We start from the raw sequence: 16,758 nt of genomic DNA, 5'->3' as shown, positions 1-16,758 counted from the left end.
AGACAAGACAAAAACACATCGGAGAAGCAAAATGTCACAGATAATCCCCAGGTTTGACTTTCTGATTTGCAAATCAGAAGAGGCCCTTGCAAATGATGATAAAATCTGTCTCCAGATGCACCGAGATGATGAATTTAAATATATATGTATATATAGTTAACCCTTGGACAAAATGGATTGAAACTGTGCGGGTCCACTGATATGCAGGTGTTCTTCAGTAAATGCAGTCTGCCTTCCGTATTGTCTCTGTATTGGTGGGTTCTGCGTCAGCAACCAAACATGGGTAGGAAGGCAAGATTTGGAAATCTGCATTATAGTAGGACTTGCTTTTCATATCCACGGGTTTCATAGGGCAGACTACAGGACTTGAGTTTGTGTGGATTTTGGTATCTGCGCGTGGTCCTGGAGCCAATCCCCCACAGATACTTTGGGATGACTGTACTCCTTCATTATCGTTATGTTTAATGCCAGCAGAGAAAGAGGACTAAAAACAAGGAGGAGAATTGGCAGTGATCGTATTGCTCTCATAATCCAGTGTTTTAAGCATCCAGGCTTAAATGCTGAACTGAAACAGAAGCTGATCTGGCAAATTTTTTTTCTAACTGGTTTCTTGAATTTAAGTGAAATTTAGAGACCTTTCTAAGCCAGGCGCACAGTCAAGAAACCATACATTTTTAAATGACAGATTTGATTAGATAAAACTATAAATTCTCTGTACAGCAAAACACACTAAAAGTAAACCTGCAAGACAAGTGATGATTTGGAAAAAGTTTTACAACATATGTGGCAGAGGAATAATAACTATAGTCTATAAAAAGAGCTTATACATCAATAAGGACAAGACAACTGCTCCCCCTATCCAAATGGACAAAGGATATGAGTAGGCCATTCAGAAAAAAAGAAAAGCAAATAGCTAGTAAACATGAGGAGTCACGCCATCTCTCTAGTAATCAAAAAAAAATAAAAATAAACACACAAATTAAAATAACAAGATACTTTCTGCCCATCCCATTGTAAAAAATGTGAAGCTGGACAATAGCTAGTGATGGTATTCGAATACTTAACGAAGTGCTCCCTTGACAGCTATATGAGTGTAGTATGGTACAGTGTGTTTGAGAGCAACTGGTAGTACCTATCAATTTTTAAATTTTACCACTTTTGAACAATCATTTCTACCTCTACACTCTCCTGAAATATTCCTACATGTGCTCAAAATATTTCATAAGGATGTTATTACTTAAAAAAATAGTGTGACAGGAAAAAAAAGCCATCTAAGTGTCCTTCAATAGAGAACAGACCAATAAATGTACAGAATGTCCTTCTCGTGGAATACTATTACAGACATTAAAAGGATAAGGTTGATCTACATGCACCACAAAGATCACCAAGATATATTAAGGGAAAAAGGCAAGTCACACATTAATATGCAATGCAGTGATCTCATTGACATTTACATACATATATGCATAGAAAAAGCACCTAGAAAGACACATATCAAACTGTTAAGCATGGTCACAGTGATGGTAGGATAGGAAGAAGAGGGCAAGGAGAGGCCTCTACTCTTTTTTTTTTTTTTGGAGATAGAGTCTTGCTTTGTCACCCAGGCTAGAGTGCAGTGGCACGAACTCAGCTCACTGCAACATCCACTTCCCAGGTTCAAGCGATTCTCCTGCCTCAGCCTCCCGAGTAGCTGAGATGACAGGTGTCCGCCACAATGCCTGGCTAATTTTTGTATTTTTAGTAGAGATGGGGTTTCACCATGTTGGCCAGGCTGGTCTCGAACTCCTGACCTCAGGTGATCCACCTGCCTCGGCCTCCCAAAGTGCTGGGATTACAGGTGCACCGGGCCGAGGCCTTTACTTTTTAAGCTACATGCCTCTATATTGTTAGCTTTTTTTTCAGTGTGCAGATATTCGTGCCATACATTTGTAGTTGTATTAAATATATGGATATGTGCAAAGTGAATTAGTCTATTTAGAAAATATTTGCAGCTATGTGGGTTTTATATAACAAAAAGAAGTTTTTTAAAATATACTAAATATTAACTAATTAGCACAAAGACCGGAGACCCCAGATGCTCTGAAAAGTCAGCACTGCAGAACCAAATCTTATAATTAAGGGAGACAACATGGGCAGCCCAGAGCAAACATGGGTTCTGGAGTCAAGCAGATCTGGTCCCAGTCCTGGCCCTGCCCCTTTCTTTCTGCAACTGTGAGCTAATTACTTAAGCTCACTGCATCTCCATGAAATAAAGATACAAGTGCCTACCCCTCAGTCTTGAGGCAACACCATGTGGGTACAAAATATTTTCTCCCTTTCTCATTTATGATATTGTATAAGTAGGCTGGGCTCATATGGCAGCTGGGAGACTGCAGTGAACACTTTACAATGATTTTTTTTTTAGGTGGACCCAAAGAAATGTTTTTAGGGCCCTATCTTGGTGGCAGGGTGTCAAGAAGTGCAGTGTGTTGTCGGGGAGGGTTATAATACAAAAGCTCTGGGCACCAGGGCCAGGATGAACAATTCTAGTAGCTGCAGCTTCCTAGATCAGTGGTTCTAAAATTGTAGCACGCATTAGAATCACCTGGGGGGACTTGTTAAACCAGCTTGCTGGTCTTGCCTTCAGAGTTTCCGATTCAGGAGATCTGGGGTAGGGCTTGGGAGTACACAGTTCTAACAAGTTCCCAGGTGATGCCGATCTTGCTGGTGTTGGGGAGCACACTTTGAGACCCTCAGACTTAAAGCATCAACAACTGCCCCCAGCCCAGTGAATTTTAGGCTGCGGCAGACTCTTTCCCTACCCCTGGTTCTGGAGATGCTTCCTCTGGCGTTCTCTCTGAAACTTCTCAGGCATCAAGAATTCCAGGACACTCCCTGGTTTTACCCATGGCCAGTGGCCAGTTTCTGCAGCCTGTGGTAATTCTGTCCAAGGTGATGGGGCAGCTGAAAGAACCCAAGACTTTTAGTTAAGGGAGGGGAGAAACTGCGGGGAATGTGGAGAGCCAGACCCAGCCCTTGGCCTGGGTCCTGCCTGTTCTGTGTGCTCAGCACAAGGACAGGAAGTGTATCCCCCTTCTGCCTAAGCAGATTGGGAAAGATAACTTTGTTAGCAGGAGAAGCCTGGGCCGAGGGGTCGTGCTCTATAGAACTGGCACAATCTGCTCTCATGCATGAGCTGCTCCTATCAATAGAGAGCCCTGCCTTGCCCTGACAACTCGTCTGTGCTGGAAATCCTCTCTCGAGTGAAAGTCCCCCCAGATCCCCCTTCCAACACACCCTTTGCCCCTCAGGGCACCGGAGCCCTTGAACCTCAGCCAAATGGTTGTGATGAAGAAGAATTTCTGGCTCCCAACCAAATTGGCCAGGGAGGAGGAAAAGAGAGGGAATGGCCTGCCTCCTGACCCTCTCCAGGTGGCACAAACAGAGCAAAAAAGCAAGTATTGATCTCTCTGCAGGTGAAGCAAAATACCCTTGGTCTCTCTCTCTGGTGGTATCCAAACCTTCTTCCTAACAATGGTGATAGTAGTTACTATCTATCAAGTGCTTACTATGCCAAGTATTGGACTCAATTTCACACACAGTTTCATTTAATCACTGCAACTCTTTGAGGCAGACACTGTTCACCATTTTTCACAAGAGAAAACAGGCTGAAACCAGGAAGGTCACTTAGGCAAGGTCAGGCAGCTGGCTAGTTAGTGGTGAAGCTGAGACGATCTAACCCCAGAGCCTGGCGTTAACCTCTTCGCTGTTCAGTTTCCCACAAGATGGAGGCTCCCAGCCCAAGGTTAGGCCCAAGATTCAGCGTAATGGGGTGGACCAGATTCTCCCCCACCCTCTCTCTTTGGGCAGCATACATGAGGCCTCTTTGCACACTCCATGTGCTAAGCATCACATAGGGGACCGTGCTTCATTTATCTTTGTGCTCCCAGCGCAGTGCCAAGCACATAGTGGCTGCTTAGCAAAGCCTGTGGTAGAAAGGAAGGATAAAGTTGTATGATGGGCACTGGGTAGTAACTGGCTTCTTGCTGGTGTTGGGATTTTGAAGACATGCAGGTGAGAACAAACAATACATAGATGAACAACCAACAGATTAAAATTACATTTCCCAATTATGTTTGTCCTTGCCCACTCTACCGCAGCCCCTCTGGCTTCCTTGCTGCTCCAAGCCTTCACCCCCATGCCCTTATGATGGTTCTCTCTCTCACCTTCTTGGAAGTCTGCTCAAATCTCACCTCAGTGAGGTCTCTTTGGGCACCACTTCCCCTCCACCAGCAATCCCAATCCCCCTCACCCTGCCGTATGTTCTCATTTCTGGTGGTACTTACCACCTTCGAATGTTCTGTATAATTCACTCATTCATTGTGTTTAATGCCTATTCTCCATCTCCCCACTAGGAATCTTTGTCTTACCAATGTGTCCCACACACCTCAAAGGGTGAGAGCTCAACAAATACTTATTGAATGAATCTCTAAACATTGCCCACTAAGTCAGAGCTGGGCTTGAAATACTCAGAGAAGTGACCCGATTCTCCCACAGTCCCCAGTCCTATGTTTCTCAGAGACTCGTTCCCTTGGCACTTTCCAGTAACTGGAAGGGAGAGATTCTACTTCTCCCAATTCCAGTCACCACAGGGATTGACTGACGATGGTCCTCTTACGCCCTATAATAAATCTTTCTGCCCTTCTCCTCAGGCCAGGGCTCACCTGGTTCTCCCTAAAGAGCCTCTCTGCATATTGAGTCTGTGCCCTGTAACTGGAGGCACCTGGAGCCATGGAAAACACATGGGCTGGAGAGCTATGCCACAACCTTAGGGTGTCATTTCCACTCTAGCCTCAGTTTCCTCGTCTATAAAATAAGGGCTGGGGCCAATGATCTCCTCCAGTCTTTCCCAGTTCTGACGTTTTTCCCTGTGGAAGTGGAGGAGTGCGTAACCTTGGTCAAAATGTACTTAGAAACAAACCAACCCATGGCCCTGGGGCACAGGACACAGCCACACTCAGATCACAGCAAATATAACCAACAAGGCATTCACAGCATCACATAGGTTAGATTAGCAGCCACCATCTGTTTTCACAAAGCAAGAAAGGCAGTGATTATTATCTCTGTTTCACAGATGAGAAAACTGAGGCTCAGAAAGTCTGAACAAGTCGCCCACACATAGGAAGCAGATGAGCCACACTCAAAGCCAGGTCTTCCAATGGCAAATTCCACAGGCTTTCCACACAGAACTGCCTCATTGCTTTTGAAATGCACCCTGGGCCAGGTGCAGTGGCTTATGCCCGTAGTCCCAGCACTTTGGGAGGCTGAGGTGGGCAGACTGCTTGAGCTCAGGAGTTCGAGACCAGCCTGGGTAATATGGCAAAACCCCATCTCTACAAAAAATACAAAAATTAGGTGGGCGTGGAGCCTGTGCCTGTAGTTCCAGCTACTCGGGGGGCTGAGGTGGGAGGATTGCTTGAGCCCAGAGGTGGAGGTTGCAGTGAGCCAATATCAGGCCACTGCCCTCCAGCCTAGGTGACAAAATAGAAAAGAAAGAAAAAGAGAGAAAGAGAGAGAGAGAGAGAGAAAGAAAGAGAAAGAGAAAAGGACAAACCCTGTAGGAGAATGCCACCATTAGGTTATCCAAAATGTCAATAATCTAAATTACTAGTCTATATGATTACAAAACATAAAATTGGAATTTACATTTGTATGTGGTTATGTCTCCTATTCTAGACATTTATTTATTTATATCAAATAAGGCAGTACAGACACCCTGGGAAGACATCCCTCTGAAAGACCTGAGAAAGTGATTCCTGGTAGGAATAGACAAGTCATCTCTCAATGGTAGCTAAGATGAGCCTCTTTCCCCATCTCTTTCCAAACTTTCCCCAAGACATACACGATTGAGTGTTTATAGTTTCAAGGACTTCCCAGCTACAAACAGAAGAACCAACAACAAAGATAATTCAATCGATTGGGCACTACGAGTAGAGGAGTATCTTCTATGTTAACAGAGTAAGAAAACAAAGGAAGTGCTACATTGAAGAGCTAGATTTGTCCAAATCTGAGAGACTATAACTGGTTCAGAGCCTTGTTGACAGCCCCGTTTTTCCGGATTCAAACGCATCCTCTACTACCATCTCTCACAAAATGATGACGAGCGATGACACCACCCACCACACTAGCCAAGTTGGACTGGGAAGCCTTGGATAGGGAGAACTTCATTTTGAAGAGAAGCTTTGTAGATTCTCGTCTCTTCACAGGACTATCTCAGGGAGGGCGCAAGCTTCAGGAATCAGCATGTACTGAATATTGCCAAAGAAAGAATGATTGGATTTCTTCCCTTCATCCTCTGACTTCTTGCCTCATTGATATTGCAGGGATCAGCCTTGACCATCTATTTTTAACTGAAGGATTTCCTAGAGGGCATTGTCCCAGTGAGTGTGGGCCCTCAAACTTGGGAGTTCAAAAGAAATCAGACGTCTAAAGTAAACAAGGTTTTGGGCTAGTGACCATTTTATTTAAAATGGAATTGGGAACTCACACACATTGGTACCATCCTCTTTCAAACTGCCCCCATCAAAATGCAATATGTCCATGACACCAGAAAGGACAGGAAAGGCGGGTGGGGTGAGGAAGCAAGTGCTTAGATTTTGTTTGTCTAGTTTACCCTCAAAGTTGTCTTCAATGTAGTAATCATACATTGCAGATTTCATAAAACAATGTAAGTTTCAGCTATTTTTGCTCCATTGTTTTCACCAATAAAATTGTAGGATGAAATGCCCCTATTTTTGGTTTGGAAATGTAGTCAAAATAACCATTTTTTATACTGACAATAGTCAGTCCCAGATGATGGGAAGGGAGTGGGCCTCAGAGAGCATGTGTCCATGCCCTCCAAGCTGGCTTCCCAAGCATCATTCCTCATTAAGCCACATTACAATTTAATCCAGGAGCCTCCTGGTGAGCAAAACCATCATATCCCCATTTAACAGATGAAGGCACTAAAGTCTAAAAATGTTGGCTGACATTGATTCAACTTCCGCCACTCGAAAGTATTTGTAATTATAAGTGAAACATGGTGAGAAATGCTATTACTTTGACAAATGGCAACAGCATTATTTGGAGTGTTAAGGTTCATTTCAAAGAGGGAAACCACCCTGCTGAAGGTTTGTTTATGTTTCTTTTTTATTGTTTTGATCTTTTTAGAAACTTTTTTTCCTTTTATTTTTAGTTGACATATAATAATTGTACATATTTATGTGATACAGAGTGATATTTCAATACATGTTTACAATGTGTAATGATCAAATCAGGACAATTAGCATATTCAGCATCTCAAACATTTAGCATTTCTTTCTGTTGGGGACAATCAAAATCCTCTCCTTTAGCTTTTTGAGACTATACAATAAAATAGTTAACAGCCTGGCACGGTGGCTCACGCCTGTAATCCCAGCACTTGGGGAGGCCAAGGTGGGCAGATCACCTGAGATCAGGAGTTTAAGACCAGCCTGGCCAACATGGTAAAACCCCATCTCTACTAAAAATACAAAAAAAAAAAAAAAAAGAAAAAAAATTAGCTGGGTTTGGTAGTGGGCGTCTGTCATCCCAGCTACTCAGGAGGCTATGGCAGGAGAATAACTTGAACCTGGGAGGTGGAAGTTGCAGTGAGCTAAGATCTTGCCATTGCACTCCAACCTGGGTGACAGAGTGAGACTCTGTCTCACACATACACACAAATAATAAAAATAATAAATAAATAAATTAATTAATTAATGTTAACCATATTCACCCTATAGCACTGCAGACCACCAGAACCCATTCCCCCTATCTAGCTGTGCTTTTGAATCTATTAGCAACATGTTCCCCATCCTTTCTTCCCCCACTACTACCCTTCCCGGCCTCTAATATCCACCGTTCTGCTGAAGGCTTTGAGAGACAAAAGCAAACCACCAATAAAGGATGAAATATGGTCCTTTGGAAAGGACCAACCACTCTCGGTCCGACTCAGGCCAGAGGGATGCACACAGGTGACCACTTACTGTCCCTACATCATTAAGATTCTCCAAGCTGATGATCAGGCCTTGGGAAAATGCCCTCAGGCTCAAGTGCTCTGGAGAGACGCCAAAGGTTTACCGATGTACAGGCCCAGTCTGCTGCTAAAAGAAACTTTGGGAGGCACAGAAGCCCCATCTAAGCTTTCACACATCAGCTTTCCCATCCTCCTCCCCTCAGTGCCCAACACAGCTCTCCCATTCTCTCACTCCCATTGTTTCCCAAACATCCCTCCCTTCATAAAAGCTGTCTGGCTGGGAGCTTAAAATATTGCTGGACAGTAAAACCTACCCATCAGGGCCAATCCAGTCATATCTGCTCAGTCGTGCAGCACAGTAGGGGCGGGGTAGAGAAGTGGGAGGTGGGCTTTTAGGCAGCAAAGGAAAGAGACGAAAGTTGCCATTTTGCTGCTGAGCGCCAAGAGAGAAAGACAGCACATATTTCTCCGTGGGACACTCCTCATATTGGCAAGTTTTCCTTAAGTGATATTAGTTTGTAACCTTCCCCCAATTGTTCTTTCTCAGCCTAATCTAAGGGCCATATATAGGCTTCGCCAAAAGGAAAAAGGTTGCCAATAAGATTCAGTCTTGGGCTGGGATGGCTGGGCTTATACTCCAACTCTGAAAACCCTCTTCAAGTTGACCTAAGAACTGGCAGAGGTTTGGAAGGGAGAGGAATGCTGGAATAATCAGGAGGATAGGGAAACAGAGGTGTCCAAACTCAAACTACAATTTGACTTCTTAAGCTCTTTTCATTTTTCAGAATGAATCAACACGTCTACAGGAATCCACAGGGACCTAAACCAAGTATTTGATATTTATGAAAAAGTTCTGTGCCTTTTTCACTCAATTCTACAATAGGAATAATAGTCATAATTATTGAATGCTGTGGGGTTAGCGAAGGCTTCGTGCTCAGCATTTTCCATGCTGGAGCATTTAATGGAGCACAGGAATGGATCTGGCTAAGGACCATAAAATTCTTCCTAGGAGTAGGTTCTGTTGTCTGTCTATGAGAACTGCTGGCTAGTGGCTGTTCTAGAAACAAGAAGAGAGGCACATTTCCACTCGGTTACTAACCGGAGTGGTAAGTGGCCATTGAATGCTCTGGAGAACTTATTAATGGATGTATATGTGTTATTCTGCCTCTTCAAAACCAGAGGAGGGCTATGCTATAATGGGATTAGATCTGGAAGACCAGGGCTCACATCCTAGCTCTGCCCTCACTGGCTAAGCCCCATCTTGGAGACTCATTTAACCTCCCAGCCTGTCTTTCTCTCTGGGGATTGATAATGCCAAATTCACTGGTTCTCAAACATCCACCTGAGGGTCTGTCAGTTCTAGCCCAAGATGACACACAGCCTGTGACCAAAATGTGACAATGACGAAGTTAACGATGTAGTAAATGTTTCACCAAGTTAAGTGTGTTCAATTTAAAGGTTTGTCTTTTATTCTGAAATTGTGTCCTCTCTGGTTTTGTAGTGTTAAAATCCCCTTTTATGAAATGATGATGAAAACAGACTGTAGTTGTAGTTAGTGATTTAATAACTCTTTTTTTTTTTTTTTTTTTTTTTGAGACAGAGTCTCGCTGTGTTGCCCAGGCTGGAGTGCATGGGTATGATCTCGGCTCACTGCAGCCTCCACCTCCCGGGTTCAAGCAATTCTCCTGCCTCAGCCTCCCAAGTAGCTGGGATTACAGGTGCCCACCACTGTGCCCAGCTAATTTTTGTGTTTGTAGTAGAGACGAGGTTTTGCCATGTTGGCCAGGCTGATCTTGAACTCCTGACCTTAAGTGATCCTCCCGCCTCAGCCTCCCATAGTGCTAGGATTACAGGCATGATCACCACGCCCAGCCAATAACTCTTATTTTTATGTCCTTGATTGGCAAAATAAGGAGTTGGCACCCTTATGTTGGTCACACTAGTTTGTTGTGATTATACTAGTCTGTGAAATCTGAGAACCACTGGCCTAGTTCACAGCTTGTTATAAGGACTGAAATAAGATACATGAAAATATATTACTTAGATCAAGGATACCCAAACGTAAGGTGTTATTTTAATCATTACCTCTAGCCATTATTTTCTGGTGGGATGTTTCTGGCCATATATGGACACCCTGGGGTTGGAAGCTTGAACTCCATCCATTGATTTTCCATCTGTAATAGGTCTGTTCACTAAATTTTCACAAGCAAAATAAAACAGAGAATTATCTCTGAAAAAGAGAAGAGAAATATTCTTCCTTCAGTTCAGATTTCTCTCTGCTCCCATAGAATGCTTTGCTTCTCTGCTCTGACTTCCTTTAGATTTTCACTGTTAGAGGTCAGGAAACCAAGACATTCCCCTTCACACCTCTAAAGTGTGTCTCCTTAACAGCACAGTAGGCCTGTTTCAACATCATGGGGTTGGACAGATTGTGTCCTAAATTACAGTTTCTCTCCTTCAGTTATCACATGAAATTTTATAACTAGACATTTTTAAAAAATACAATCTTAGCATGGCAGCTTAGAGTATAGAAAGACACCGGCTTGTTTGGCTTTGGTTTCGAAATTACTAATGAGGTGGTCATGAGCGACTTCTTGTGTCATGAACATGTATCATGACTCTTGTGTCAAGAATTGTTGGCCTTCCAGTTTATATCTTTGATCTCATACAAAATAAGCAGTTTTGTGTCTCAGAGCAGCTGGTTGGGGATCAATTTACTCTCCTTTTTGTTATTTACCATTTTTTGCAAGTTCTTAATTTTTCTGCTGTTAGCTGTAGCAAGAGGACTGAAGTTCCTTGGTCTCTAGTACTCATATTACAGGAATTTAGGGATTGAGAATTTCAGATTTCAGAAGGATTACCATCAGAACCATGCACTGCTGTCTGTGGAACTCCCACTCTGTGAAGAGCTTTGTTCTGTGTTGTGATGGTTCACAAAAGATGAGGCCAAAATGGTTCCTGCCCTCCAGAACCTTTTGATACTAAAGGGAGGGAAACAAGATTGGTTAACATACAGGGCTGAGAGCATGTGCTCATTACACACATTCATGTGGGTACGTGAGTGAAATACACATACTTGTATGGTACAATACAAGTAAGGCTGTCAAAAATGAACTGATGTATCAATGAGGATAAGTATTAGCAAGATAGTTAAGATTAAGTAAGATATTAATAAGATAGTAAGATATTAACCAAATCTTATAGAAGTAAAGTTATTGAAATTGCTGTTTTAACATAAAGTTTAGAATGAATTATTTGATAAGAAATGAACTTTTTCCTGGCTCTGCCACCGGTGAGCTTTATGCTTGGGCTGCTTACCTGATTGTGATGTTTCCCACCTATTTTCCAAAAGGCAATGAGAACCACTACTGCTCTTACCAGGGCAAGTACTAGACTTAACTATAGTCTTAAGAGTTAAAAATAGATACATGTGGCTGGGACTGAGTTGCTGGTTCTGATTCCCAGCTGCTTGTTCCCTCCCCCTCTCCATTACCCATTCCTACGAGGAACTCTTCCCAATGCCAGACCCATGACTGGGGATGCCACAGCTGCTGTTACCTTTTCAGGAGAAGAGAAGCTGCTGTAGGATGCCCTGCCTGATTGGGAGTTTATGAGGCCTCAAGAGGAGAAGCACTTTTTGCTCTCCCACAAGAAGCAGCAAACAGCTATTGTGCCTGCCCTGTCAGCACAAGCTGGACTTTGCAGATGCCTGCAATTAGTATTCTGCCACCAGGTTCTGTCTGGCCAGACTCCAAATCACAGGTTGGAAATAGGCTTTCATGTTTAACAAATATCACTGTGATTAAAAAACAGTAGGCATATCCCTTTAGCCCCATGGGTTCCTGGTCCTATAGTGTGGGGCATGGCCAGAAGAAGCCCAGAGCAGGATCCTCTAACATGGGCTCTTGCCCTGGTCTGATGGCAGTGATGAGTAAACTTTACAACTCTAGAGATGTTCAAGCTGGAGGAACAACTGTTCTCCATTGAGGTGGAAGTTTTGCTCATGATTCTTTATAGGTTACAGGTTTGCACTGGATGAATGACCCAGTTGCAAGCAGCTCCTTGTCAGCTCAATGCCATTTCCATTAGCCATTGCTGTGCTAGAGGCATTATATACTATCATGTTTAATGATATTTTTTCTATAGACCAAAATTTTAACTCTATTAAAACAGCCATATACTACAGACCCTGAAACATTTTCATTCCGTAGGACACTAAAAGTGTCCTAGAAGACCTTCCTCTTCCTGTAACATGATTCCTTCCCAAAGCATTCTCTCTGTTCTTCGGATTTAAAAGAGTAATAATAAAAATATACTGCCCTCAATGTGTAAAGCTATTAATAAGGGTTTCCAGATTTCAACCTAGGGAAGAGGAAACATAAATTAAGAGCACAGAAGTCAGAGAATTGTGTAGCTCTGATTGCAGGCAGTTTATCTCAATGGCATAGTGGGAAGAACTCAGCCTTTGTGATCAAGCGAACAGAACTGCTGCTATTTAGCTGTCTAATCTTGGACAATATATTTAGCCTCTCTGAGCCTCAGATTTATTTTTTCTTTTCCTTTCTTTTTTTTTTTTTTTTTTCTTTGAGACATGGTCTTTCTCTTTTGCCCAGGATGGAGTATAGTGGCACAAATCAGGGTTCACTGCAACCTTGACCTCCCAGGCTCAAGCAATCCTCCTGGCTCAGCCTTCCAAGTAGCTGGGAACACAGGAATGCACCACCAAGCCCAGCTAATTTTTGAAGTTTTTTGTAGAGACGGGGTTTCACTGTGTTGCCCAGGCTAGTCTCGATCTTCTGGGCTCAAGTGATTCTCCTGCCTCGGCTTCCCAAAGTTCTAGGATTACAGGCATGAGCCATTGTGCCTGGCCTTCAGTTTTCTTTTTTATTGGAATCAAGTTAGTTAACAAATACTTATCAAGTTCTCACTGTGTGCTGGGCTGTATGTCAGGCATTGAGTACACAGCAGTAAATTAAATAGGCTTGTAAGATAGTAAATAAGATTGACTCCTGCCCTCAAGGAAATTACAGTCTAGCCGAATCAAGTTAAATGAAATAATATAATGTCAAAGTTCTTTCCCAAAGTTGATATTCAATAAATGTTAATCCCCTTCCACTTCCCTTCAAAGATATGATCATTATATATTCTGACACAGTCAAACACAAGATGGCAACAGACGATTTCATACATACAAGAATTTTGTTGGGAGCCCAGACACCCATAGTATAAGGTAATTCTTCAGTATTATGTCTCACGAAACTTAGATCAGTGTGTGGTCTTGATTTAAATCCATGTAACCAAGGATTTCTATTTATGGTCAACAATGAATCCTTGTTTTTGGTGGAGTTTAAGGAATTATAAAGATATTGCCTCACTGATGCTTTCAGATCATTTGTGAAGTGAATGAGAACAGGTATTATTATTATTAAACCCACTTCGCAGATGAGGAAGCGAATGGAAGCAGATTCTTTGGGGCCTCCTTTGTTCCCTAGTCCTAGTCTGCACAGAGGAAGCACTGGATAGACGCTGTTTGCACATTGACTGTTCCCGCAACTTGAAAAAGAGAGGTACCCTGCGTTAGCAAAAACAGATATTGACTCAGTGTTGCACTGCGGCCGCTCAGCTCTTGCCTTCTCCCTCATTTCTTCAGGTGGGTGAGAAATGGGCGACTGGAGTTTCCTGGGGAACATCTTGGAGGAGGTGAATGAGCACTCCACCGTCATCGGCAGAGTCTGGCTCACCGTGCTTTTCATCTTCCGGATCCTCATCCTTGGCACGGCCGCGGAGTTCGTATGGGGGGATGAGCAATCCGACTTCGTGTGCAACACCCAGCAGCCTGGCTGCGAGAACGTCTGCTACGACGAGGCCTTTCCCATCTCCCACATCCGCCTCTGGGTGCTGCAGATCATCTTCGTCTCCACCCCGTCCCTGATGTACGTGGGGCATGCCGTGCACTACGTCCGCATGGAGGAGAAGCGCAAAAGCCGCGAGGCAGAGGAGCTGGGCCAGCAGGCGGGAGCTAACGGCGGTGAGAGGGAGCTCCCCAGCCCGGACCAAGGCAGAGTCAAGAAGAGCAGCGGCAGCAAAGGCACCAAGAAGTTCCGGCTGGAGGGGACCCTGCTGAGGACCTACATTTGCCACATCATCTTCAAGACCCTCTTTGAAGTGGGCTTCATCGTGGGCCACTACTTCCTGTACGGGTTCCGGATCCTGCCTCTGTACCGCTGCAGCCGGTGGCCCTGCCCCAATGTGGTGGACTGCTTTGTGTCCCGGCCCACAGAGAAGACCATCTTCATCCTGTTCATGTTGTCTGTGGCCTCTGTGTCCCTCTTCCTCAATGTGATGGAGTTGGGCCACCTGGGCCTGAAGGGGATCCGGTCTGCTTTCAAGAGGCCCGTAGAGCAGCCCCTAGGGGAGATTCCTGAGAAATCCCTCCACTCCATTGCTGTCTCCTCCATCCAGAAAGCCAAGGGCTATCAGCTCCTAGAAGAAGAGAAAATAGTTTCCCACTATTTCCCCTTGACCGAGGTTGGGATGGTGGAGACCAGCCCACTGTCTGCCAAGCCTTTCAATCAATTCGAGGAGAAGATCAGCACAGGACCCCTGGAGGACTTGTCCCGGGGCTACCAAGAGACACTGCCTTCCTACGCTCAGGTGGGGGCGCAGGAAGTGGAGGGTGAGGGGCCGCCTGCAGAGGAGGCAGCTGAACCCGAGGTGGAAGAGAAGAAGCAGGAAGAAGAGAGGCTGACCACAGAGGAGGAGGAGAAGGTGGCTGTGCCAGAGGGGGAGGAAGTAGAGACCCCCGGAGTGGGGAAGGAGGGTGAAAAAGAAGAGCTGCAGTCAGAGAAGGTGTCAAAGCAAGGGCTGCCAGCTGAGAAGACGCCTTCACTCTGTCCAGAGCTGACAACAGATGATGCCAGACCCCTAAGCAGGCTGAGCAAAGCCAGCAGCCGAGCCAGGTCAGATGATCTAACCGTATAAAGTGATGCCAAAGGAAAAAAAAAGCACCCAAACTTACATAGGGCAAGATGAAAAGAAAAGGTGCCAACATGATCTGAATCTTCTGTCTCCTGCCCTCGCCCCAGTCCCTGATTGGACAGGCACTGCAGCGGGGCGGTGCATGCCAAGCAACTAGGAAATAGCCTTTTCCACATCCAACATAAGGGCTACCAAGATAAACCCATTGACTCACTAAAGTTCCCCAGTCTTATAGGACTGACCCCTTCCTACAACCCCAACAGCTATGGGGTACTCTTCTTTCATCCCCATTTCTCCATAGAAACCCTTAAATCAAAATTGGGGTTGCCTCATAGCCTTTTACCAATCTTGTCTCAAGCTCACTAAGCCAGAATCTATCATCCCAACGTTTCTGAAGCAAATACCATGTGACCATATTTCAGGGATCCACACTCAAAAGCCTACAGAATACAGACAGGTGACTTAAGTTGCAAGGCAGGCCTATTCTAATGCAAGGGAGAGAATGAGGCTGTGGAAGTTGGAGAGCAGGGGGAGCTGCTGCTCACTTCCAGACAATGAGTACCATGAAGTGTTACCTGGTCTTTCCGATTTTTCAAGGGAAGCCAGAAATCCAACGTTTTTTTTTTTTTTTAGACAGACTCTCTGTTGCCCAGGCTGGGGTACAGTGGCACAATCTCAGCTCACTGCAGCCTCAACCTCCCAGGCTCAAGTGATCCTCTCACCTTAGTCTCACAAGTAGCTGGGACTATAGGTGCACACCACCACACCTGGCTAAGTTTTGTATTTTTTGTAGAGATGGGATTTCACCATGTTGCCTAGGCTGGTCTCAAACTTCTGGGTTCAAGTGATCCACCCACCTCAGCCTCCCATAATGCTGGGATTACAGGTGTACACCACCATGCCTGGCCCATGAAATCTAAATTTTAATTGAAATTTTCAAAACTGTTAATGTTGGCAACTAAATTTTAAATACAACATGTAGGCCAAATTAAATATGTGCAAGCCACATTTAACCTGTGAGGCACCAATTTGCATTATCAGCTTTTGCTAATTAGCCCAGCTTTCATATGGAATTGGTCTCATTATTTATGGTCTCAACTTGTTTCAGTGGCTCCCAAACCTTATTTCACTACTTTGGAGTGTTTTGTTTAAATCATCAGTCCAGGAGATACCTAGAGTTCTCATTGACCATTCTTCTGGGTTATTGTAGCCCCTGGGTTCTGAAGCAATGATATGCTTTGTATTGGTGGGAATTCTGCCCTGGGTACCATCAGAGAAAGAGAGCAAGTTACCAAAACTCTCTCTTTGAAATCAAAAGGCTTTGAGGCCTGATCGTAGTGTTTTTTTTTTTTTTTTTTTTTTTTCCCTGAAAGCAAAGAAGATCCTTTCTTTACTTCCTTCTTACATCATCAGTGCTCAGCCTAAAATCTATACCTCTTTTCATTAGGGACTAGAAGCAAGCCCAGTTTTGAGCTAGAGGACACCTGCTCACAGGTGTGTCCTGGGAAGAGGCAGCTCTCAGGCCTTGTTCAGGCATGAGATCAAAAGGGCCATCAGAGTGGTGCCAGAGGGAGCCTCTCACGAAGTGGGTGCTCACACAGCCAGGATACCAAAGTGGAGTCTCAGGCGAAGCTTCATCCCTGGAAAGGACACAGAGGCTAAAGGGAACAAGAAGAATCTTGAAGGGCTCCAGTCCTCATACTCCCGCAACTCACCCTCCTCAAACACAGAGTCTATTCAGGGGGAATCCTCATGTACACGTACATATT

At 44.3% G+C, this 16,758-nt stretch overlaps 1 protein-coding gene across 1 annotated transcript; it reads left to right on the top strand.

The window, feature by feature from the left end:
- Positions 1-8,432: 8,432 nt before the first annotated feature.
- GJA8 (gap junction protein alpha 8) lies at positions 8,433-15,004 on the top strand. The gene is made up of 2 exons (XM_010383988.2): positions 8,433-8,501; positions 13,662-15,004. The coding sequence occupies exon 2, from the start codon at positions 13,673-13,675 to the stop codon at positions 14,990-14,992; it is 1,320 nt and encodes a 439-aa protein (XP_010382290.1). The 5' UTR covers positions 8,433-8,501; positions 13,662-13,672; the 3' UTR covers positions 14,993-15,004.
- The last annotated feature ends 1,754 nt before the right edge of the window (positions 15,005-16,758 follow it).

Source organism: Rhinopithecus roxellana, chromosome 8 (assembly GCF_007565055.1).
Source record: "Rhinopithecus roxellana isolate Shanxi Qingling chromosome 8, ASM756505v1, whole genome shotgun sequence".
In the NCBI taxonomy this organism is placed as follows: Eukaryota; Metazoa; Chordata; class Mammalia; order Primates; family Cercopithecidae; genus Rhinopithecus; species Rhinopithecus roxellana.
The sequence above is the reverse complement of the archived record's forward strand: the minus strand, read 5'-3'. Positions and strand labels throughout refer to the sequence as shown.